General features: G+C 36.7%; 1 protein-coding gene across 1 annotated transcript; it reads left to right on the forward strand.

Annotated features, from left to right (window-relative positions):
• The first annotated feature begins 212 nt into the window (after nucleotides 1-212).
• LOC138888133 (uncharacterized) lies at nucleotides 213-656 on the forward strand. The gene has a single exon (XM_070169947.1). It carries the CDS (start codon nucleotides 213-215, stop codon nucleotides 654-656), a length of 444 nt encoding a protein of 147 aa, XP_070026048.1.
• Nucleotides 657-884: the final 228 nt, after the last annotated feature.

The raw sequence follows: 884 nt of genomic DNA on the forward strand, positions 1-884 counted from the left end.
CTCATTTGTATAAGATCATCATCAAGAAATATTTTCTAAATTCTTCTTGTGTTACTTTATTTTCTATTATTCCATAACACGTTATCAGCACGAAACTCTACCGTGTCAGAAGCTCTTTGAGAAGACTAAGGTATAATTTTTCTCCTCTTTTAATTATGACTAATATTATGAAAAGAAAGTTTGTTGCCCTTAAAATTACGGGCAAGAACTATATGTCATGGATGTTGGATGCTGAAATCCATTTAGATGTTATGGGTCTTAGAGACGCTATTAAAGATAAAAATAAACCATCTACCCAAGACTGTGCTAAAGCCTTAATTTTCTTGCGCCATCACCTTGATGAGAGGTTGAAAATAGAATATCTCATAGTCAAAGATCCACTTCTTTTGTGGAATGACTTAAAGGAAATATATGACAACGTAATGTTGGTCACACTTCCACAAGCACAATATGATTGGGCTCTTCTGAGACTCCAAGACTTTAAGTCTGTTTCTGAATATAATTCTACGATGTTTAGAATTACTTCTAAATTGAAACTTTGTGGAGAAAGTATCACTGACTATGATATGCTTGAAAAAACATTCACAATGTTTCATGCCTCCAATATGGTACTGCAACAGCAGTACAGAGACAAAAGGTTTCAAGAAGTACTCTGAGTTGATTTCTCTTCTCCCTGTGGCTGAACGAAATAATGACTTGTTCATGAGAAATCACGATAATCGACCCATTGGGCCTACACTATTGCCTGAAGTGGATGAGATATATTCCCATTATGCTAAGCATGGAAAAGGTCATGGCCATGTTTGTGGTCGTGGCTATGGCCGTGTGTGAAGACCCGACCAGCCGTGTCATGAGTTACTGCTTTGTTTTCTCCATTTCTGGTT

Source organism: Nicotiana sylvestris, chromosome 3 (assembly GCF_000393655.2).
Source record: "Nicotiana sylvestris chromosome 3, ASM39365v2, whole genome shotgun sequence".
Lineage (NCBI taxonomy): Eukaryota > Viridiplantae > Streptophyta > Magnoliopsida > Solanales > Solanaceae > Nicotiana > Nicotiana sylvestris.

Excerpts from the sequence above, each read along its gene's own strand:
- LOC138888133 (XM_070169947.1), top strand. The coding sequence starts at position 213 with ATGTCATGGATGTTGGATGCTGAAATCCATTTAGATGTTATGGGTCTT.